The 23,416-nt window shown below is 38.4% G+C and overlaps 1 protein-coding gene across 7 annotated transcripts in view; it reads left to right on the plus strand.

The window, feature by feature from the left end:
- Positions 1 to 21,371, plus strand: part of KCNK2 (potassium two pore domain channel subfamily K member 2) — a 221,164-nt gene extending 199,793 nt beyond the window's left edge. For 5 of the 7 annotated variants that reach the window (XM_086342392.1, XM_086342393.1, XM_086342394.1 and 2 more), the window contains one exon: positions 19,937 to 21,371. In XM_086342392.1, coding sequence (XP_086198518.1) covers positions 19,937 to 20,254 — 318 coding nt within the window. In that variant the 3' untranslated portion in view covers positions 20,255 to 21,371. The remainder of the gene's footprint in view (positions 1 to 19,936) is intronic. The other 2 variants (XM_086342396.1, XM_086342391.1) reach the window with 1 other exon arrangement.
- Positions 21,372 to 23,416: the final 2,045 nt, after the last annotated feature.

Genomic DNA, 23,416 nt, shown 5'->3' on the forward strand with positions numbered 1-23,416 from the left:
GGTTCCAGCCCTTAGTAAATTATCACTTAACGTGCATTCATTTGCTCATGCCAAAATCTTTGCAGTCATTCTTTTTTTTTTTTTGATGTGGACCATTTTTAAAGTCTTTATTCAGTTTGTTACAATATTGTTTCTGTTTTGTGTTTGGTTTTTTGGCCATGAGGCATGTGGGCTCTTAGCTTCCCAAACAGGGATTGAACCCACATCCCCTGCATTGGAAGGGGAAGTCTTAACCACTGGACCATCCTGCAGTCATTCTTGATACTTGGTTTTCCTCACCTCTGTGGTTTGTGCATCACACATTCTAATGATAATGTCACCAAAACAAAAACATTTAAATGCTTTCCTGTACATTCTGTGTCCATACTCTTTTAGTCTGCCTGATCCATCACAGTTAGCATCCTAACTAGATGTCTTCCTTCCCTCCGTTTCCTTTCTTCAGTGGTTTCCAGAATTTTTACTGTGAATTGTTATTAGTAAAAATGTTTTGAGCATGTACCTCTATAGTATGCATATGTATTTATAAATTACATACCTGCGCTACTGTGTTCCTGTACCGATATTTAGCTATGTATTTACAACATATGTAGAGGGAGAAATTTTAAAAGATGAAAATTAAGTAGCTTAAAATGTATTAATTGTGCTTACTGGTAATTCAAAATTTTTGCTCTCACAAAAAATTATTAATAATGAGAATAGTATGAATGTCTTATTACTTTGTCAAATCTGGATTTAGTACTCCACATTATAGTAATCCCCAATTCTAGTCCATAGTGTAGTTTATTTTGATTCTTGATTTGATGGCGTTTCAGAGAAAGGGAATTCATAGTGCAAACGAAAGAAGTACATTTAAAATTCTGCCTTTTAAACATTGAACTCATTTTAAAATATTATTCACTAGTTGTGAAAATCACTTCAAGTTAGGAAATATCCATCTTCTGTGATGCCAAACCATCGTTTTTAAGGTTAGCCCATTTTCAATATCCATGGAAACCCTTTGTTTGAGAGTCTTTCCTACAGGTGGTAAAATCCTTCTTCCAAATTTGCTAAGTATTAAGATATGTGATTTGATAAGTAACACCCCATTTAAGGGGACAAATATAACAATGACCATATGTGTAAACACTCATTAAGATTTTTTTTCTTCCATCATCGTACACACAAATTTTTTTTTTTAATAGCAGTTACCATCTTTTATATCCTTTGAAGGGGCAGGCTAAATAGTTTATTTGTTTCAAAGTATCTGCCAAGTAGCATCCTGTGGAACACCTTTCTCATCACAAATTAGGTCATCAAATTTTAAGAAAGAAAAATGCATAGATTATACCATGTGGCATGTGCCCCCAGTATGTTAGTGACAAAAATTTTCATGGCCATGCCCCATCTTCTTACTTACTTTTACAAAAACTCTATGATTTAAGAATTTTGGTTTTATCAAAGTAATCATATTGCTGATATCCAATAGCCCATAAATTCGAATGCGCTAGAATATGCTAACAGCAAGGGAACAAGTGAGCCCCTGTCCCCTAGTCCATCAGGGAGGTCAGGTTCTTCCCTGGCATTCCTCCGTGGAACAGGGAGCAAGTGAAGGCACTAGGGTCATCCCATACAGAAAAGGTCAATAGCAGCTTAATAAAAATAAATGAAACTAGAATTGTGTTTCTTTTTTCTGCATTCCCAAGAATTTTTTGTCAACATTCAGTGCATGCACAGAAATTAAAACCCACATCTGACAATGTTATTCTCTGTTGCATATTGTTGAGTTGCCTCAAGTTCAAAATCTTTTAATTACCATGATTTTTGCATTCCTGTAATGTGGGCCCTACCTCCCTTTCAAGTGTCATCTTGTAGATTCACTACAATCATGCCACACAGGTCTTCTTTCACTAGTTCTCTGATTGCACCAAACTCTTTTTTTACACATGTCCCTTCCCTTCATACACATTATACCCTGGCCTTGAATGTTCTTCTCCACACGTTATCACCTTGCTGACTACAGAGCTGCATCAGATCTCATATCAAATGTTACATCTCTGCAGATACCCCATCTGACCCCTTTAATATGAATTATTCCTCCTCTTTGTATGCACTCTTCACATGTCTTATCTTGGCTTAACTGCACTTAATCATGATTTGTGATTAAGTATCAGTTTTTATTCATGAGGTCATCTATCTCACCCAAGAAGTACCATGAAGTCAGTAGCTTTTCTTTCAACCCCTTTCCGGTGGGTCTTTGTCTCACGGCACACTTCATTTGAAATTTATAGCATTCTCCATAATCCTGTCTACCATCCTCTCCTCTGTTATCTACCCACCTCCTTATGACATCTAAAATTCATTTGGCTTCTGGGACATTTATTCAGCAAAAATTTATAAGTGTTTACAATGTGCCTGTACTGTGTTAGGCAGTTGAGAGAAAACGGTACACACCATGAAACTTAGAAAACATATTGCTTTGAATGGTCTTCCACTTTTAGTAAGGAAGATTCTACTTATAAACATCAGTGTTGAATTTACTTAATAGAGCGGGAGTTTATAACCTTTAGTGGGTCACATCCTCTTTGAGTTTGTTAAGAGCTCTGATCCCCTTTCACAGTGAAAAATGCACAAATCCTAAGTGCATATACAGTTTTAAGAGGTTCAACTAACTCGTAAAGCTCGTGGTTGGGTGACATTTCCTGAATCAATCATGTTCTTGGAATGTAAACAATATTTACATTCTCTTCCTAAACTCTGGGATAGAGAAGGACACAAAGGTGAAAAGGAGGATAAAGAAGTGAATCACAACTTCTGTCTCTGGAGGAGGGGAAGGGAATGGATGTAGGAGAAAACCTTTTCTCATTGCTGCCTAATACCATAGTTACAAAATGCTGGTCCACAACAACAGTCTGTGTGAATTCCCTGAGAGTATTTTGAGAAGTGGGGTCTGCCCACACATATTTTTAAGTTAAAACCTAAAATATTTCATTTTAGGTTAAATAATTTTCATTGTAGGTTAATTTCAAGGGATTTAATTATTAGTGAACTTAAACACTGACATTTAACTATGACTATTACGTGGGGGTTTCCCGATGGCTCAGCAGGTAAAGAATCCACCTGCCATGCAGGAGACACAAGAGACCAATATATCAGTTATGTTTGTTGCTATTTCGTTGCTAAATCATGCCTGACTCTTTTGCGACCCCAAGGATTGTAGCCCACCAGCCGCTAGGCTCTCCTGTCCATGGATTCTCCAGACAAGAATACTGGGAGTGGGTTGCCATTTCCTTCTCCAGGGGATCATCCCAACCCAGGGATCGAACCTGTGTCTCATGTGCTGTAGTCTTCTGCATTGCCAGTGGATTCTTTACTGACTGAGCCACCAGGGAAGCATTATATACTTCAATTAAAAAAATAATAATTGCAGAGAAAATCATTAATTCAAACTGATATTCCCAATTCCAATCTAACACAAGAGTTCTTCTAATCTGTTTTTGGTGTTTTTTTTTTTTTGTATTTGTAATTACTTCTTCTTACAGCAAAATACCTAATCCTTGTTATTCCCGATATTTTTTTTCTTCCTATATATAGCCAGGCTTGAATTGCCTCTGCTGCACCCACTCCCAGCCCTCCAGGGACGTTATTCCTGATATTTTTTTTCTTCCTGTATATAGCCAGGCTTGAATTGCCTCTGCTGTGCCCACTCCCAGCCCTCCAGGGACACCCTCTCCCTCCTGCTTGGTCTCCAGCAGTATACCCTGGACTTGCTTGTGGGGTTGTCCTCCTTACCCCACTCAGGCTCTGAACCCCACACTGGGTGCCACTCCTTTCATGCTGATCTGGCTCTGACATTTCGTTCTGGTACCAAGGTCCCCTCCCCAAACCTGTCACACTGATGTCTCTATAGTTCTGTTCATCTAACTGCTTTGGGGCTCATTTGTTTAGAAAAGAAAGTGCAAGAAGAAGGGAAGCAAAGCTATTTTTTAATACACAGGTCTCGTATTCCTTATGGCTTCCCTGATGGCTCAGTGGTAAAGAATCTGCCTGCCAGCGTAGGAGACTCGGGTTTGATCCCTGGGTCGGGAAGATCCCCTGGAGAAGGAAATGGCAACCCATGACATATTCTTGCCTGAGAAATCCCATGGGCAGAGAGCCTGGCAGGTTATAGTCCATGGGGTCGCAAAAGAGTCAGACATGACTTGGGGAGTAAACAGCAACTTGCTTTCCTATAGGAACATAAAATACCCGTTTGTTATAGGTGAAAGTGAAGTCGCTCAGTCGTGTCCGACTCTTTGCGACCCCATGGACTGTAGCCTACCAGGCTCCTCCATCCATGGAATTTTCCAGGCAAGAGTACTGGAGTGGGTTGCCATTTCCTACTCCAGGGGATCTTCCTGACCCAGGGATGGAACCCAGGTCTCCCGCATTGCAGGCAGATGCTTTACCATCTGAGCCACCAGGGAAGTCTTTGTTATAGGTAAACTACTGTTAACTCCAGATATTCTAAATGAATTTTGAGGTGTAATTACGTGTTTTGGTTTTATTAATTATATAATGAAGACATTTTGTGGAGAGTGCCTTTAAGGTTTTCAGCCCATCCTTTCATTTGAATGGGTGTTTTTTGGGTTTTTTTTGCACAATTATACACATTTAGTGTAAGGAATTAAATAACAAACAGATGATGACCACCTCCCAACACCACCCCTCAACATCACCCCATCATAGAGTGTCCACACTTAGTAACAGACACATGTCTAGTTACTGTAACTCAATCATATAAAAATGTGGAGAACTGTATTAAAATGTATGTAAATTACTTTGCTTCATGAATTTTAATTCCCATATTTTTATAACACAATAAAATGTTATTTAAGTTGGATGAGCTCTGTAATATAGGTTGTTAAAGTAACCCCAGACCAGGGGGGAGGCTTTCAGAGGTGTTCAGTGACTCAGAGCCAGTATGTCACTACAGTGACAATAATTAAGAAGCTGAGTTTACTGTACAACAAGCGAGTATCTGACCTCACAATCCCACCTTGTTATTAATGCAGTTAATAATATACATTATCCTTTTGCAATTTTCGATGAAAGATAAAATCATAGTATTAGTATTATTATCCTTCTTGACTTTTTAAATTAAAACTATTGTACTTAATCTTTACACAGTTGTGTTAATATGTGTGGTATTAAGAAGTGGAGAAATTGCTAACTAAAAAAGATAGTTTAGATGAAGGAGACCTTATGAATATTACATATACTTTCCTGAAAACCAGAGAAAAACATCATGTACCGTTCTGTCAAGATAATGTGACACTTTGTAATCCTTTTAGTTGTTGTGTGTGTGGTTTTTTTTTTAACCTGTTTGATAAAGAGAATACTTTGAATTGTTCTTTTAATAGTACAGTTCAATAATACAACGAAATGGGAATACTTCAGAAAATGAATTAATGATAATTGTCAGAAATTATAGTCTAGGCAACCTTTGAAATTGGAATACAAAGCAGGCTTCAAATTATTTTTACATATTTAACCAGAGGGATGATTTCAACTCAGCTACCTGCTTGTAGTATTTAACTTTCCTCAAGTCATTAAGGTAGATAAGTTTCTGAGTACTGAGAGGAGTAAATTAAAATCCCACTGTCAAAAGGGTCAGGAAAAAACATTGGTCAAAGACAAGAAAAACCTCTTAATGTTATGTCTGGTGAAGGAGGTTACTTAATGGCCTAAATCTTAAATGTTCAGCTTTGGTTTATATCCTTAGGGAAAAGGTTTTCAATTCATACTACTCTGATCAGATCTGCCTGTAAATAGAATATTTTTTTTAAAGAAAACTTGAGGCTCAAGTATTATCCAATATTTGAGTTGGCTGTGGGTACTTGTGAAAACTTTACAAAAACCTTCCAACATTTCAGAAAAAAATTCCTCATCCAGTTATGACTCTATAAGAGGGATTAGCTTGCCTATAATGAGTGATTATTATTCATAGTTAATTGAGTGCACATAGGAAGAAAAAGTAAAGCCAATTAGAACAGAAAATATGGGTAAAGCAGGGTAAGATCTCCAGGGAAAAATCTTTAGAAAAGATTGTAGCTCTGAAAAAAAAAAATGTTCTTGTACATGAAGTGATAATGGGGATGGAGTGATGCAAGGAAAATGATTGTTGGGAGGGACTTTTAGGGAAGGAACATCTGAATTATCTTATCACAGAGGGCCGGCAGACTTGCTGCTGCCAGATTTCTAAATCATGCCACCAGTTTCTACTCTGAAGTAGCTGCCTGCAAATAATTGCTGAGATACTCATCTTTGGAAATGGATACTTTAGAATATTAGCAATTTTGTATTATCACTCATCTGTTAATGATCAAAACCCAAAGCTCTGTAAAGAGGATTGTAGAAATTCAAAGCTAGTAAATAGTTAGGCAAAGTGGGTAGTTATGATTCTGGTGAAAAGCTGACGCAGAGAACACTAGACTTTCTGATGTATGGGAAAGGTACAGAGGGCTAAAGATTTGTTCAAGATGGTGGAGTTTGGGGTGATTCTGAGGGCCATAGTGAACTAGAGAGTTAATGTAAATAAATAATTAAGGTTAGAATTATTCTAAATTTGAGGAATTTCACAGGTTTACCTCTTATCAAGAGTCAAAGTAGCAGTAAGACTTCCTGTCAAAGAAACACGGCTCAGAGGGAAAAAAGAAAAGTGTAACAAAGTACTGCTCCCCACAAGTCAGATATTTTTTGTTGTTCGGTTGCTAAATTGTGTCCGACTCTGCGACTCCAGGGACTGCAGTACGCCAGGCTTCCCTGTCCTTCACCGTCTCCTGGAGTTTGCTCAAAAGTCAGCTTTACTCTTTTGGAAAAAAACATTTTGCTGACGTTTTATAGAGTTGTTTGGAGGAAGTTAACCTTAGAAATGCAGTTGATAAAGACCAAGCATTTAAATACATACTATTTAAAATACTCTTTTCAAACTGAGAATACTGAAAATTCTCTTAAGTTCATGTTGTACTTTTTATTACTAAGAAATGACTACTCTGATGAAGATTGACCAGGAGTAGGGACAAGCATACTTTCAGGAGTGAAACTGTTAACAAATATGAAAAACACAACAGGGAAATATCCTTCATCACACTCAAGTGTATAGTAAGATATAAAAAAAAAAAAAACTTTAGTAAACAATTTAAAGTTATGATTTAGAAATATTAAACATTCTCAATCATTCCCAACTCAGGGATCGAATGCAGGTCTCCAGCATTGCAGGTGGATTGTTTACCAGCTGAGCCACAAGGGTGGGTAGAATTTCAAGGGTACTTTCCAACCCAGGAATCCAACTGGCGTCTCCTGCATTGCAGGCGGATTCTTTACCGTTTGAGCCACCAGAGAAGCCCTAGATGCTTCATAAGGATTGCTAGTTAGTGGTAAAGATGTTAGTGATTCTTCTAAAGTTAAAAGGTTGAACCTTCTTTATCTTTCAAAAGGTTACATCCCTTGATGCTTTCTAAGGCCCACTTGACTTCACATTCCAGGATGTCTGGCTCTAGGTCAGTGATCACACCATCGTGATTATCTGGGTCGTGAAGATCTTTTTTGTACAGTTCTTCTGTGTATTCTTGCCATCTCTTCTTAATATCTTCTGCTTCTGTTAGGTCCATACCATTTCTGTCCTTTATTGAGCCCATCTTTGCATGAAATGTTCCTTTGGTATCTCTGATTTTCTTGAAGAGATCCCTAGTCTTCCCCATTCTGTTGTTTTCCTCTATTTCTTTGCATTGATCGCTGAAGAAGGCTTTCTTATCTCTTCTTGCTATTCTTTGGAACTCTGCATTCAGATGTTTATATCTTTCCTTTTCTCCTTTGCTTTTTGCTTCTCTTCTTTTCACAGCTATTTGTAAGGCCTCCTCAGTCAGCCATTTTGCTTTTTGCATTTCTCTTCCATGGGGATGGTCTTGATCCCTGTCTCCTGTACAATGTCACGAACCTCATTCCATAGTTCATCAGGCACTCTATCTATCAGATCTAGGCCCTTAAACCTATTTCTCACTTCCACTATATAATCATAAGGGATTTGATTTAGGTCATACCTAAATGGTCTAGTGGTTTTCCCTACTTTCTTCAATTTAAGTCTGAATTTGGCAATAAGGAGTTCATGGTCTGAGCCACAGTCAGCTCCTGGTCTTCTTTTTTCTGACTGTATAGAGCTTCTCCATCTTTGGCTGCAAAGTATATAATCAATCTGATTTCGGTGTTGACCATCTGGTGATGTCCATGTGTATAGTCTTCTCTTGTGGAGTGATGGAATTCCAGTTGAGCTAGTGGAGGTGATAGAATTCCAGTTGAGCTATTCCAAATCCTGAAAGATGATACTGTGAAAGTGCTGCACTCAATATGCCAGCAAATTTGGAAAACTCAGCAGTGGCCACAGGACTGGAAAAGGTCCGTTTTCATTCCAATCCCAAAGAAAGGCAATGCCAAAGAATGCTCAAACTACCGCACAATTGCACTCATCTCACACGCTAGTAAAGTAATGCTCAAAATTCTCCAAGCCAGGCTTCAGCAATATGTGAACCGTGAACTTCCTGATGTTCAAGCTGGTTTTAGAAAAGGCAGAGGAACCAGAGATCAAATTGCCAACATCCGCTGGATCATGGAAAAAGCAAGATTGTTCCAGAAAAGCATCTATTTCTGCTTTATTGACTACGCCAAAGCCTTTGACTGTGTGGATCACAATAAACTGTGGAAAATTCTGAAAGAGATGGGAATACCAGACCACCTGATCTGCCTCTTGAGAAATTTGTATGCAGGTCAGGAAGCAACAGTTAGAACTGGACATGGAACAACAGACTGGTTCCAAATAGGAAAAGGAGTTCGTCAAGGCTGTATATTGTCACCCTGTTTATTTAACTTATATGCAGAGTGCATCATGAGAAATGCTGGGCTGGAGGAAACACAAGCTGGAGTCAAGATTGCCGGGAGAAATATCAATAACCTCAGATATGCAGATGACACCACCCTTATGGCAGAAAGTGAGGAGGAACTAAAAAGCCTCTTGATGAAAGTGAAAGAGGAGAGTGAAAAACTTGGCTTAAAGCTAAACATCCAGAAAACGAAGATCATGGCATCCGGTCCCATCATTTCATGGGAAATAGATGGGGAAACAGTGGAAACAGTGTCAGACTTTATTTTTTGGGATTCCAAAATCACTGCAGATGGTGATTGCAGCCATGAAATTAAAAGACGCTTACTTCTTGGAAGGAAAGTATGACCAACCTAGAGAGCATACTAAAAAGCAGAGACATTACTTTGCCAACAAAGGTTTGTCTAGTCAAGGCTATGGTTTTTCCTGTGGTCATGTATGGATGTGAGAGTTGGACTGTGAAGAAGGCTGAGTGCCGAAGAATTGATGCTTTTGAACTGTGGTGTTGGAGAAGACTCTTGAGAGTCCCTTGGACTACAAGGAGATCTAACCAGTCCATCCTAAAGGAGATCAGTTCATTGGAAGGACTGATGCTGAAGCTGAAACTCCAATACTTTGGCCACCTCATGCGAAGAGTTGACTCATTGGAAAAGACTCTGATGCTGGGAGGGATTGGGGGCAGGAGGAGAAGGGGACGACAGAAGATGAGATGGCTGGATGGCATCACCGACTTGATGGATGTGAGTTTGAGTGAACTCTGGGAGTCGGTGATGGACAGGGAGGCCTGGCGTGCTGCGATTCATGGGGTCGCAAAGAGTCGGACACGACTGAGCGACTGAACTGAACTGAAGGCGAAGAGCTGGAGAAGGAAATGGAAACCCACTCCAGTATTTTTGCCTGGAGAAGACTTCCCTGGTGGCTCAGAGGTTAAAGCGTCTGCCCAGAATGTGGGAGACCTGGGTCCGAAACCTGGGTTGGGAAGATGCCCTGGAGAAGCAAATGGCAACCCACTACAGTACTCTTGCCTGGAGAATCCCATGGACTGAGAAGCCTGGTAGGCTACAGTCCACGGGGTCGCAAAGAGTCGGACACGACTGAACGACTTCACTTTCACTTTCACCATGCTTGGAAGAGCCTGGTGGGCTACCATCCAAGGGGTTGCAAAGAATCGGACACAGCTGAATGACTAACACACAAGGAGAAGGGAAGAGCTTCACAGGTGGTGCTAGTGGTAAAGAATCTCCCTGCCAGTGCTAGGAGATGCAAGAGACATGGGTTCGATCCCTATGTTGGGAAGATCCCAAGGAGAAGGAAATGACAACCCACCCCAGTATTGTTGACTAGAAAATTCCTTGGTCAGAGAAGCCTGCTGGGCTGCAGTCCATGGGGTCACAAAGAGCTGGACCTGGCTGACCATGCATGCAGAAGGAGAAGGGAAAGGAAAGGAAGTTTGATTTAAGGGATCTGTACAAGAAGCATGATGTTCTTCACTGTGAAAGAAGACATTAGCAGCATCATAGGCTTCTTAGAATGCTGAGGAAGCTCTCCAAAGACTAAAAACTTTGAGGAAACATGCTTTGAACCTTTACTTCAAATAAACCTGGCCGTGTTTCCCTCCTGAAGTAACCAAGATTATCCCAGTACAGTCACTAAGAAGCAGACTCTTTTACTGGAGCGTATATTCAAAACATGATTGATTAGTCTGCCATTCATTCATCTCAGTTCAGTTCAGTCGCTCAGTCGTGCCTGACTCTTGGCGACCCCATGGACCCAAGCATGCCAGGCTTCCCTGTCCTTCACCAACTCCTGGAGCTTGCTCAAACTCATGTCCTTCGAGTCGGTGATGCCATCCAACCATCTCGTCTTCTGTCGTCCCCTTCTCCTCCTGCCTCCAATCTTTCCCAGCATCAGGATCTTTTCCAACGAGTCAGTTCTTTGCATCAGGTGGCCAAAGTATTGGAGCTTCAGCTTCAGCATCAGTCCTTCCAATGAGTATTCAGGACTAATTTCCTTTAGGATGGACTGGTTTGATCTCTTTGCAGTCCAAACGACTTGCAAGAGTCTTCTCCAACACCACAGTTCAAAAACATCAATTCTTTGGTGCTCAGCTTTCTTTATGGTCCAACTCTCACATCCATATATGACTACTGGAGAAACCATAGCTTTTATTAGATGGACCTTTGTTGGCGAAGAAATGTCTTTGCTTTTTAATATGCTGTCTAGGTTTGTCATAGCTTTTCTCCCAAGAGGCAAGCATCTTCTGACTTCATGACTGCAGTCATTATCTGCAGTGATTTTGGAACCCAAGAAAATAAAGTCTGTCACTGTTTCCAGTGTTTCCCCATCTATTTGCCATGAAGTGATGGGACCGAATGCTATGATCATAGCTTTTTGAATGTTGAGTTTTAAGCCAGCTTTTCCACTCTTGTTTGTCACTTTCAAGAGACTCTTTAGTTCCTCATTGCTTTCTGCTATAGGGTGGTGCCATCTGTTTATCTGAGGTTATTGATATTCATTCTAACAAATGCTTATTGAACTTCCACATGTATACTCCTCCAGGTTCTGAGAATACTGAATAGTACATGGCAGACAAACCCTCTCTATTACCATGAAAGAGCTTCCCTCGCGGCTCAGGCAGCAAAGAAGCTGCAACTCACTCCAGTATTATTGCCTGAAGATGTCCATGGACATGAAGCTAAAAGAGCATTTAAACGTGTAGCTGTAATAAGTTGTGATGAGAGTAATGTCAGGGAAGTACAGAAGTACAGGCTTATGTAGATACAGATATCAAGTGATCTGATGTCTAGAGGATCAGAGAATGGCCCCATGAAGATGTCTAATTTAGGATGAGTAGAAAATATCCCAGAGAAAGACTGGGAATCAGTATTCTGGATAGAGAAAATAGTAAGTAATGAATGAATGAAAGACAAGAAAGAGTGGCGTGTTTGAGGAAATTAAAGAAATGTTCAGAAACTTCCCTGGCGGTCCAGTAGGTGAGACTTCGCCTTCCAATCCAGGGAGTATGGGTTCAATCCCTGATCGGGAGGCTAAGATCCTACATGCCCCACTGCTAAAAGCAAAACAAGCAAACAAAAAAATAAGCAGTATTATAACAAATTCAATAAAAATTAAAAAAAACAAACGTTCAGAATGGCCCCAGGAGTAGACTTTTGAGAGAGTTGAGAGTGAGGATTGAGCTGGAACAGTAGGTAAGCCTTAATACAAATGAGCCACTTCAAGGAATTTGAACTAAATGAAATGAATGTCAATTGTATGGTTTATGAAGGGGAAATAGTTGATTGATTTGTGTTTATTAAGGGGCACTCTGGCTGTTGTGTGAAGAATACACATAAGGGAGATAGACTTAGGTCAGCAAAACTGGTTAGGAAGCTGCTGAAATAATATAGATGAGACAAAATGATGGACTAGACAATAGTTTTAGCAGTGGGAACAGAGAGAAGTACATGGAATAGTGAGAAAAAGAGGTAAATCAGCAAGACTTTGGGTTGATTTGGTGTTGATTGGCTGAGAGGAAGAATAAAGGATTATCACTGAAATTCCATTTAGGAAACTTGCTGGTTAATGGTGCTATTCACTGTGATAAGAAATTAAGTAAGAACAGGTTTAAGAAGTTAACGGATTTCATTTGGAAGTGTGCTGTATTTGAGATGCCTGGGGTCCATCTGAAATGAAGCTGTTTCATAAGCAGTCAGTTGTACAGATACAGAATTCAGTAGGGAGACTTTATCTAGAAATATGTATTTGAGAGTTGTCAGCAAATAGATTTTAATGGACTTGATTGGAAGGATATGGTTATCCAGAGGAAATGAGAATAGAAGCCTAAGGTACAAAGGTAGTTAAGAGGAGGATGAAAGAAAATGATGCCTCTAGGTTGATAGAGAATTAACCTGAATGGTTTAAAAAAAAGAAAAGAAAAACATGAAAATGTACTGATTTGGAAATTAAGAGCAAAGACTCATTGGGAGGGACACAGTCTTCACCAATGCCTTTTTTTGCTACAAAGATCAGGCAAAAGGAGGACAGAGAACGGTGCAGCTGCATTTAGTCACAAGGATGAGAGCATTTCCAGTAGCGTTTAGAAAGCAAGCGACCGTCTGTAGCACTCCATTTTCTTTCTTTTCTTGTAAATCAGATCGCCGGGCCGTGAGAATTAAGTGAATGTTAAGAATACGTGGAATACAGAGGAAGGTCTCTTCTTTGAGTCCTGTGCATGAGCTGAAGGCAATCCCTAGGAGCTATTTCTGCTCATGTTGGAGTCTTCAGCTTTGTTATTATTGTTTGTAGATTTGCTTAGTTTTAGGGAGATGACATACTTCAGCATTTGAATAAGTTCTTGACCAATTTTTCTAAAAACCTGATGCAACAAACATGCTTTAATTCATGAAGATTCATTTTAATTATCCATAAGCATTAACATTTCAATGGAGAAAAAATTTACTTATATAAATGTACTGATCTCTGGACCTTATTTTTTAACGTCTTTGAAATCAAAAGGGCACCTTCAGAGTTGGAATGTACAATTTTATCATCATTTAAAAATATGAATCTGTTCTTTAGGATGCAATGTGCTATTTTATGAATAATGAATACATTGGTGTAGACAGTTCTCTCAGGTCAGGAATGTTTTAGACAAATGGGAATAAGTGACTATGTTGGTGGCCTTAGTTTTGTTTTTGAGGGACTCTCCTTTCTTTTCTTTTTTTTGCTTTGAGTTTGAACTGCTAAGTTCCTTGTCTAGTATCATGAAGAATAGTAAGAGCAGAAAAATAAGGGCACAATAGAGAGGAAATAGATATCATTATTGAATTGGTAAGTGCTCCTAGTGCATGTTTTATGAAGAAATTTTCATTCTTTTCAATATCTTTAGGAAATTGTGGTGGTAGATCCTCACCATAATAACCTGCTATAGGGTGGATTTCCACGTAATGTGAATTTGCCTTACAGTCCTCCCAAAGATGTTTATCCTTCAGAATTAACAAGATTTTCCTGGTGAGACAAAACAATATGCTGGAGTTAGACCTCCAATTTGAATCCTGGCATATTCATTGTGTGTCTAAAGTTTGTTAACCTCTCTAGCCTCAATTTCTTCTGTGAAATAATAAAAATCTTTCACACAGAGTTGTAAATATTAAATAAGTTCATATTTTTTAAAAGAACAATGCCCAGCACATAGTAAGCTCTTATCTGTGCATACAAAATTTACTTCATCCCATCACGTAGACCTATATTAATGAGTCCATTTTATTATGAGTTATACATGTTTATTGAGTGATACAATAAATTCACTATTATATTTTACAGTATTACTTCAGTTGTAATAATGAGGATAAGGCCAACACAAACAATCTCTTGCCTTGACATTCATTTGAGTGATGAAATATATCATTCAGTGTCTCTGACTGGGATGATTGGCCAATTGAATTTTTATGTATGTCTCCAACATTCTCAAAGCACCTCATGCCGTGAAGATCTCCATAACTCTGGGTTTGATCCGACTGTAGCACTTCTGGTGAGAGTATCAGAGAACTTGGACCACGCTGCCACTGGGTGCTTAGAACCTGAGAATTATATTCCAGGGGAAAATGTCCCATTGTTTTTCAATTCTATATCATTTATTCTGTATCTGGTACTTTCCTTTAAGCTTTTTAAGTGCCCTTAGCAAACCGCATCATCATCACCCAGTGTTATCATCATAATCACTAATCGTGCAGTTCTTTATGTTGTAAGAACACAGACACCCACACACATACACACACATGCACACACACACATAAATAGATTATTATAACCTTACTTTTTAGATAAGGACTTTGAAACTCAAAAAAGGTTAAATTGCTTGGCTATAGGCACCCAGCTAAGTGACAGAGCTGGAACTGGAGGCTTCTTCTCACGTCTTGCTAACCCCTCCTATCCCTGTTTGATGACATTTCCAGCTGCAGCCCTTATGACCTCTAGAGATGGCATTTCCACCCCTGGGAACTCCAGAAAAATTAGAAAAAAAAAAAACCATGCCCCCAGAAGCAGTATTCTACCAGCCTCTGCCAGAGATTTGAGTGCAGTTAAAGATGAGAAATTAAAAAGTTATGAACTCAGACCAGTCTGAGATTTACTTGTATTTAGGCTTTTACTGATTTGCAGGAATCACTAATTTGTAGAAGCACCTTGCTCTGCAGAAAGCTGTGTGTCATTGGTGCAACCTGAGTGATCATGGTGACTTCAAGAAACCTGCTTCTGGAGAAAAATCAGATCAAGTTAAGGAAGGCGTTCATTTTTTTTAATGACCAATTAAATTTCCAGTCACAATAGAGATGATTAAAAATCTCTAAAAGAGTTTCTATGCAGGATCCATGATCTGGTGCTTTTTTTGCTGTGAAAAGACAGAGGTTACCTCAGTGTACAAAAAGAGGAAATAGTGGGATGACTGGGAACCTTGAGTCTGAAGACAGTAGGGATTAGATGGAAATTTCAGCATCCTCAAAATCTGAAAATATATGTATCTTTTGGCACAGTTTTTCCACTTCTAGTAATACTTGATCACATTAACCAAGATATGGGTATAAGAATATTCACTGAAGTATTATTTTCTATAGCAAAAGAAGACAAAAAACAAACCCTTATTCATCAACAGGGGCATGCCATCCCGTGGAATGCTAGGAAGCTAGTATAAACTATGAGGTGGTGTGTGTGTGTTAGTCACTTGCTGCTGCTGCTGCTAAGTCACATCAGTCGTGTCCGACTCTGTGCGACCCCATAGACGGCAGCCCACCAGGCTCCGCCATCCCTGGGATTCTCCAGGCAAGAACACTGGAGTGGATTGCCATTTCCTTCTCCAATGCATGAAAGTGAAAAAATAAAGTTAAGTCGCTCAGTCGTGTCTGACTCCTAGCGACTCCATGGACTGCAGCCCACCAGGCCCTTCCGTCCATGGGATTTTCCAGGCAAGGGTACTGGAGTGGGGTGCCATTGTCTTCTCCATGTTAGTCGCTTAGTCATGTCCAGCTCTTTGTGACGCCATGGACTGTAGCCAGAGTGGGTTACCATGTCCTTCTCCATGACGTAGTATAATGACTACTCATAGGAAAAAAAGACTAAAATTAACTATGTGAAAAAAATCCATTTGCAAAATGGTATGTTTCATATAAGACCATTTTTGCAAAAATATTAATGGTCACCAAAAGGGAGGAGGAATAAAGGTTAGAACAAAGAAGAAAGACCAGTGGTGGTATGCATGCTATACTATGGCTCTAGTTATCATTCAGGTGCGAGATGACAGAGAACATGAATTTGGGGGCCATATACTCGTTCATTTAACAGGTATTTCTTAGAAGTCAGCCACATACCAGGTACTATCCTAGGTGCTGGGATATACATAGAACTTACATCCTAGTTGTAGGAGATACAAAATTAGCAAATAAAAGTATTAACACCTGCATTTTAGATACACAAAATCTATTATTAACAATAAGAAGCTTTTTATTGAAGTATAGTTGATTTACAATGTTGTTTTTGTTTCAGGTATACAGCAAAGTGATTCCATTATACATATACACATATCTATTCTTTTTCAGATTTTTTCCCTTATAAGTTATTATAAAATATTGAGTAGTGTTCTCTGTGCTATACAGTAGGTCCATGTTGGTTATCTATTTTACATATAGTAGTGTGTATCTGTTAATCCCAAACTCCAAATTTATCCCTCCCTCTAAATTGGGAGATTGGGATTGACATATACACACCACTATGTATAATATAGATAACTAATAAGGGCCTACTGTGCAGCTCAGGGAATCTACTCAGTACTCTGTAATGACATACAGGAAAGGAATCTAAAAAGCAATGGGTATATGTATATGTATAACTGATTCGCTTTGCTGTACGGCAGAAATTAACACAACATTGTAAATCACATTCACCAATAAAAACTAATTTCAAAAAGAGAATAGACCTAATTTTAGGTCCATCAGTTTTGACTGCCTCCAGACTGGAGGCATGATTTAGGGGCTGACTCAGATGGCTGTCCTCTAAGAAAGTGATTATTTCTAGTTAACCAGTCGTTTATGGGAAGAAATTGAATATAGTAGTTAATTCTTACACTTTTCACAAACATTTATTTAAACAAATATGTAGATGCTTAGCTGTTTTCTTTATAATATTAACCATACTATTAATATAAGCTCATAATAGAAAATAGTATATTAGTATTTTTTCTTTTTACACTTAGAAAATTATGAATTCTCAAATAGAAAAGGTTAATTCCTTTTTAATAAAATCATTGGTAAGATGGGAATAAAAGTCAGATAGAATGTTTAGTTTTTCATCAGTAGCAATTGTTTCATTTTAAACAGCAAATTTCACACTGCTTGAGATTATCTAGTTGTAATGTAAACTAGGAGAATTTAATGATATGTTGGACAATGATAACTGTTTTGTTCAAGACCATATTAATCAGGTTCTCTCTGTAAGCATACGGCAATTTTAAGTCTTTAAAATTAAATCAAAACTGATAGAGAAACAACTGAATCTCTTAACTTATGTTAAAAATATTTATTTCAAAACTTTATGAATAGTGTTTACTTATTAATTCAGTGCAATTCATCAAATTTCTACTGAGTGCTTTTTCTGTTCCAGACACTAGATGTTTTATATACCCCAATAAATATAGTATAGACCCCAGACTCAAAAATGCTTAGTCTAATAAAAAAGACAGCTGGGCAAACAGAAAAAGAATATAAACCGTTGGAGGGTTTATTTATAAGTGTGTTTGGAGTGATTCAGCATTTCTAACCACTGATCGATACTGCCTAACCAGAGAGTTTCCCCAAAGCAGAATTAAACTTTCAATAATTGTTTTTGGAGCTAAGTGCAGTCACGAAGAGTCCCTTATGGGAAGAGTAAGAATCTTCAGGCTGAATTCCTATAAAATTAGCACTTCTTTTCCTGTAGGTTCCCTCTAAGATGCCTCAGTGATTAAGGAATGCTTGATCTTGCGAATTATGTGTGCCACAAACTTCTCATTTTTCCATTTTTTGCTTTTTCCCAAAACCAGATCTGGAAAACAAGCAATTATTCCTTGTTAGGACAATACAAGTAGAAAGTGTATTTTAAAATATTTTTTAAAATAAAAAGTAGATCATGAAATGCATGCATGTATGTAATTATGGGTGGATGCAGAAGAATTGATCTGCTATGTGCCACCTTCCAAGGATATTTGAACAATTTCCATCTTGTGTAACCCACCCCCCACCCCACAACCCACACACATATCTATGACTTTCAGTGTAAATATTTAGAACCTCACTTAGTTCCATCAGGCTGCTATAACAAAATACCACACACTGGGGATCTTATAAACAACATTTATTTCTCACAGTTCTGGAGATCCAAAATCATAGTGTCAGCATGATAAAGGGCTCTCTTCCTGGTCTGGAGCCAGAGCCTTCTTGCTGTGTCCTCACACGGTGGAAGGCGTGAAGGATTTTTCCAGATTCTCCTTTGTAAGAATGCTGCTCTCATTCATGAGGGCATCACTTCATGACTTAAGTGCTTCCCAAAGGCCCCACCTCCTGATACAATCACCTGTGGAGTTAGGATTTCAATATATGAATTTTTAGGAATTCAAACTATAGCAGAAACTATCAATTATGTTTCCCATATCAAAATTTAAAACGAAAAGTAACAGAGGTAAAACAAAACCAAACAAAGCTGTAGTTAGTCACTTGCCAGGTAAGGAGGTGCCCACATCACTTAAAAAGTGAGTGAAGTGGGCCCCCAAAGCAGAAGTGCTACCAACGATGGATGGGGGACTTGTCCACCTTAGGAGATTATTCTAGGAAGTCTTCTTGATTACTGAATTCTAGTTGATTAAGAAAAGGTTTATCATGGGATTGGTCATTGTTCTATTTTAGGTCACTAAAGTACAGAATCATTTTAAAGAGGTCAGAGAGAACATTATTATGCACATGCTTGAAAGTGAAAGTGTTAATCGCTCGGTTGTGTCTACCTCTTTGCGACCCCATGGACTGTAGCCCGCCATGCTCCTCTGTTCATGAAATCCTCCAGGCTAGAATACTGGAGTGGGTTGCCGTGCCCTCCTCCAGGACATCTTTCCAACCCAGGGATCAAACCCCAGTCTCTTGCATTGCAGGCAGATTCTTTAGGGTCACATGCTTAGAACTTGGCAATATTTTTTTCTTTAACCTTCAAACAAAGGCTACCATCATAACTACATTGCAGTTGAACTACATCAGTCCAACCATCCTGTTAGGAATATGCTATAAAGATGCCTGTTCTACAACTGATGAAATGGTAGCTCAGACAGGTTAAATTAATTAATTCCATAAATATTCATTGAGGAACTATTGCTTGGAAATTCTCCAAATGGGCCTCACAATAAACTTGTCGGTCCTTTTCTATTTGCTTTCCCTGGAAGCAGAGACAAAACATTTTGTTGCTTATTTAGTAAACAGAGGATTCCTAAATGACAAGTATGGGGTTGAATTCAGAGTTCTTGCACACACCATTTCTGGTTTCTAAAATCTGTGTTTACATCCAGAGCAAATAGCATCGCTGCTATGAGAACCAGGTCACCTGGTTTCACATTCCAGGCTCTTTTACTCTGTCTTGCTGCTTCTCCTATGTCTTTCTGACTTCTTCACATTCAAATACTTCTTAAAATTACAAATTAAAAAAAAAAAACAACTCCCAGAATTTTAAAAAGTTAGAGATTGCCTTTTTATAGCATCAGTGACAGGACTCATCTCCAGAAACAAGGACATCTAGTACCTCTCTTATAATTTGGTTAATAGAGTTTAAGCTCACAGATTCATTTTTGGAGTCGTATCTATATAAAATGGAATCTTGCTCTTCACAAATTGTGCAGTGACCTCAATTCTCAGATGGCTCCTGTTACAAAAAGCTACAACCTCCTTTTCAAAAGTGTCCAAATACAATGATCAGAGGATAAAGCACGCAGAATGTTGACTATCCTGTTGGTATGTCTGTCTTTTCTCTGCATGCGTGTTCCAGGTGGGAGAGTTCAGAGCCCATGCTGCTGAGTGGACGGCCAACGTCACGGCTGAATTCAAGGAAACCAGGAGGCGGCTGAGCGTGGAGATTTATGACAAGTTCCAGCGCGCCACCTCCATTAAGCGGAAGCTCTCTGCAGAACTGGCTGGAAACCACAACCAGGAGCTGACTCCCTGTAGGAGGACCCTGTCTGTGAACCACCTGGCCAGCGAGAGGGATGTCCTGCCTTCCTTACTGAAAACAGAAAGTATCTATTTGAACGGACTGACACCACACTGTGCGGGCGAGGAAATCGCTGTTATTGAGAACATTAAGTAGCCCTCTTTTTGAAGAGCCTCAGGCATAGCAATTAGGTGAGGACTTCTATATGCTCTTTATGACTGTTGCTGGTAGCATTTTTAAAATTGTGCATGAGCTCCAAAGGGGGAAAAAAATAGATACACCCATCATGGTCATCTGCCATCAAGAGAATTGGAATTCTGAGCCAGCACTTTTTTTTTTTTTTGATGATGCTTGTTGAACAGTCCACTTTCTTTGACGAGTGGAATAAAACAAGCGATGTCTGATGCCTTTTTTGTGCCCAGACTGTTTTGCTCCCTTTTCCTAACGTGCCATAAGGCCTCAGAATGAATTATAATTGTTTCTGGTAATAATGTAGTTTTGAGGGATCAGTCCTTACTTTTCAGGGTCTACCTAACTGAGCCTAGATATGGACCATTTATGGATGACAACATTTCTTTTTGTAAATGGCAAGAAATTCTTATGCAGCCTTTTACCTAAGAAATTTTCTGTCAGTGCCTTATCTTATGAAGAAACAGAACCTCTCTAGCTAATGTGTGGTTTCTCCTTCCCTGCCCCACCCCTAGGCTCAACTCCACAGCCCTTTTCCCCACAGCTCCCGTTTGAATACCATACCTTGCTGGAAACAAGTGTGTAAAATGACCGAAGTGATGATGCCCGAAGAAGGAATAGATGCCAAATTAGATGGACACTGAAGCAACACTCAGAAACCCTAGCATTATAGGCACTGCAGAGAAATGAGGTGCAAAGATGGCCCCTCTGAGTATTTATTTGACTCGGGTACCAATGGTACATGTATACAGTGTAATTACCAGGCCAGTAAAATTGACTGCTCCCAAACAGTCCCTTCTTCTCCTGGCAGTATTTAAAATTTATCATTTATTACTAACTATGTATGTGTGTGTGTGTGTGTATATATATATACATATATATATACACACACATTTTTTAAAGTTGGAAGAAGAAAATCCATATATATATATATATCCATAAGTGATCTGACAAAAGAAAACTGTTAAAATGGATATTATTGAAGATGAATTTAGACGATTGGTGTGAATTGCCACTCAGATGACATGAAGAGAGCCAAATGATGTGTTATAAGCATTTGCTAATAAACATTATACTGCCAGCATCTATCTGTTTTCTGATGTATGAAAGGCTTATATGGTTTTCTTTCCCTGGGTAAATTGTGCCCAGTGAGGGGAGGGGATGCGTAGGCAGAGTTGGGCACAGCCCTCGCCTTCCGTGGGTGTACCTCTGAAGTTGTGGCTGAGTGTGAGAGCAGAAGCTGAAACTGGATCACTGTGATTTTGCACTTGGAAAAATGCAGATTGCAGGCATAATTCATCTCTGACATTAGAGAAAAAGCTGTTATAGCACAATTTAAATCTTGAGAGTTTTTTTTTTTTTTTTTAAGATAGAAAAGGCTGTTAATCCTCTTTAGTTTAATTTTCTATCCTGCAACTCTTTGGAGGTTTTCAGGATTCAGAAGAAATTCAGTAAAGGCACCTAGTAGATCGCTGCTCTTTCTTTTATTTTCATACATAGATCTGCTGTACATTGTAAATAAAATTTTTAAAACACAGAAAGAAAATGATTTCCCTAAATATAATTGCAAAACATGACTTTTATTCTTGGGGGTGGGAGTATTTGAATAAGTAGCATTCATATTAGAGTCTTAAAAAATAAACCCAGGATCTTAAAAAAAAAAAAAAAAGAAAATTTAACAGAGGCTTATTTTTCAAAATTTAAGCTAGAAATGTAAATATTCAGCTAACTTGTTGAAGGTACTTTTATAAACTTAAAGAATTCTAACCAAAATTTTGGAAAGTCAGGCTCTTTTAGAAGAAAAGCTACACCCATTTCCTCGATAACGATTCTGAAAGTTCATATGGTGGATTGCACCATGTATAAACTGTGAATTGTATTGACAAATAAAGTTTGTAATTAAAGTCAGCATCTTCTGAGTCTCCTGCTTGCTACTGAGGGTTTAGATCTGATCCTGGCTGTGCAGAACTCCAGGATGTCACAGTTCATGCTGAGTTTTTGTGGCTCCTTTGTTCACAGTATTCAAGAAATATTTTTGATGCAGTATTTCCACCCTTGTTAAACACATGCAAATGTTCTTCTTGGTGGCTGTTAATCAAAAGTAAAAATCCTGAAATTTCACTTTTGAAATATGATATTTTAAAGAGCATATAAATTCAAGATTGTTTCTATTAAATTGTTATGTCAATGTCTTATTTTGTCATTGTTAGACCTTGTCTTGACCTGCCTGAAGTAATTGGAATGCTGAACATGGGCACCTGAATGTTTTTGTAAGAAAGAAAAAAAAAAAAAAAAAAACAGTCAAACATCCTGGCAGTATTGAAGCCTAAGGAAGGTAGTTGCCAACTAATCTTCTAGACCTCATACCCCAAATATTTGGACTATATATCTTGTCAGTAGCTTACATAAATTTAATTTTTCATTCCCAAGCACCTTGATATTCAGTAAATATCCTAAAACTGGTCCCCAACATTATCCTTAGAATTGGGGGAAATCTAAGGAAGTGTGTACATATCATAGCAATTTCGTTTTTCAAGCTTCATTTTGTTTACCTCCTGTGGAGAGAACGTTGATTAAGATTTTGACATAACCTATGAGTTTATTTTTAAAATGGACTAATTTAAGAATGAGTGGTTTTGCCCTGAAGGATATTTGAGAACAAAAAGTACCAAGCCCAGTACTCTCTTATTTGGAATCAGACATGGATTCTAGACAAGGCTTTTTATCTGCCTTACAACTAGTAACTGTAAAATAATTATTTTGGAGTTCTTTTAATTTGTTACATAAATCTCTGTACTCTACTACCATAGTTCATGTCACACAGTCTTTTTTTTCCAATAATATTTCATTCTTGCAATATAGGAAAAAGTGAAACTTCTAAAGCCAAGAGGGAATTGAATAATATGTCATGACCTTCAAAAAAATAACAGGCTATAAGGCTTGGTTTCTTTCTCAGATTCTAAGGAACACATGATTGAAGAACTAAATCCCACCTCACTATATATAAAAAATTCCATAGAATGCTTTGATTCTGAAGGCTAGGAGTTCAAAGAGATCAAGAAAAACTTTACATGGAACACCAGAAAAAAGAAATGTAGACATTCTGAAGATTTGAGATAGCTATTTATG

This window comes from Bos grunniens, chromosome 16 (genome assembly GCF_055505025.1).
Source record: "Bos grunniens cultivar Pamir isolate PY7600 chromosome 16, Bosgru_T2T1.0, whole genome shotgun sequence".
NCBI classification, from domain to species: Eukaryota; Metazoa; Chordata; class Mammalia; order Artiodactyla; family Bovidae; genus Bos; species Bos grunniens.